At 65.1% G+C, this 1,053-nt stretch overlaps 1 protein-coding gene across 1 annotated transcript in view; it reads left to right on the forward strand.

Moving 5' to 3' along the window:
• The first annotated feature begins 292 nt into the window (after positions 1–292).
• Positions 293–1,053, forward strand: part of Gfpt1 (glutamine--fructose-6-phosphate transaminase 1) — a 56,321-nt gene continuing 55,560 nt past the window's right edge. Inside the window, exon 1 of the mRNA XM_005364812.1 lies at positions 293–448. Coding sequence (XP_005364869.1) covers positions 442–448 — 7 coding nt within the window. The 5' untranslated portion in view covers positions 293–441. The remainder of the gene's footprint in view (positions 449–1,053) is intronic.

Here is a 1,053-nt window from a genome sequence, read left to right on the forward strand (position 1 = left end):
TGCTTCACACTGGCGTGTCTGTCCTAGGTTTTCTCCTTCTCTGCTCCTCGCGGGTTGCAAAGTGTTCTGTAAATATTCCCTCTCTCCCACTCCGCCTCCGCGGCACGGCTCACCGGGAGGGCGGCTCCAGGAACCTGAGCCGGATGCTGGACGAGACCCTGCCACGTCTCCGCTGCCCGGAGCCCCGCGCCTGCGCGCATTGGGCGGGGGGCCGAGGCCTGCGCGTGAGCGGCGCGGGCGTGGCCCAATGGGAGAGCCGCGGCGGCGCGCGTTACCGGGGGGCGGGGCGGCGGTTAAGGGCCGAGCCGCGAGTCCGGCAGTCTTGTCCGTGCTGTCGCAGCCTGGAGTCCGTCTCGTCGCTGCCACCCCGGCTCACGCTCGTCCTCGTTTCCGAAGCTCTCGCGCGCCCGACCGCTCGGCTCTCGCCCCGCGACCAGCATCATGTGCGGTAAGGGCCGCGATGGGGGCGTGTGGCGGCCGCAGGGCCCGCGCAGTGAAGGCAGAGGTGGACTGTGCGAGTCAACGAGCGGCCTTGGGGCGGGGGTCCCGAGGAGGGAGATGGCCTGAGGGGAAGGGTGTCTGGGGAGAAGGGCGTGCTTGGGGCAGGGACTCCAAGATGGGGATTCCTGGGTTGAGCGGGCGGCCGGTTAGTATGCTGGAGACAGGGGTCCGCCAAGGAGATTGTGGGGGCCCCCGTGAGTCAGAGCTACTAAAGCGGCTGGGGCGGTGGGGGTGTCTGGAAGGATATCAGGGCGTTCAAAGGGCACCCTTGCGTGGAGCTCCGAGGATAGATAAATGTCTACCTTAGAGGAAGTGCGGGGCTGAAAGTGCCACAGAGAAGGTATGGAGGGATGCCCGCAGGAGGGTCCACCCGGTGAGTGAGGCAATCGGTGGGCACACTGTGTGGTACTGGGGGTTAAATTCATAAAGTCAGCTTGCTAAGCGAGTCCTCTGCCCCCTAGCTACACCCCCTGACCCCCATACCCCCAGCCTTCCTTCACCCCCACCCCTGCCCCTCTTCTTTTCTTTTTTTTTTTTTTGGTTTTTCGAGAC

The sequence above is a fragment of the Microtus ochrogaster genome, unplaced genomic scaffold (assembly GCF_000317375.1).
Source record: "Microtus ochrogaster isolate Prairie Vole_2 unplaced genomic scaffold, MicOch1.0 UNK1, whole genome shotgun sequence".
Lineage (NCBI taxonomy): Eukaryota > Metazoa > Chordata > Mammalia > Rodentia > Cricetidae > Microtus > Microtus ochrogaster.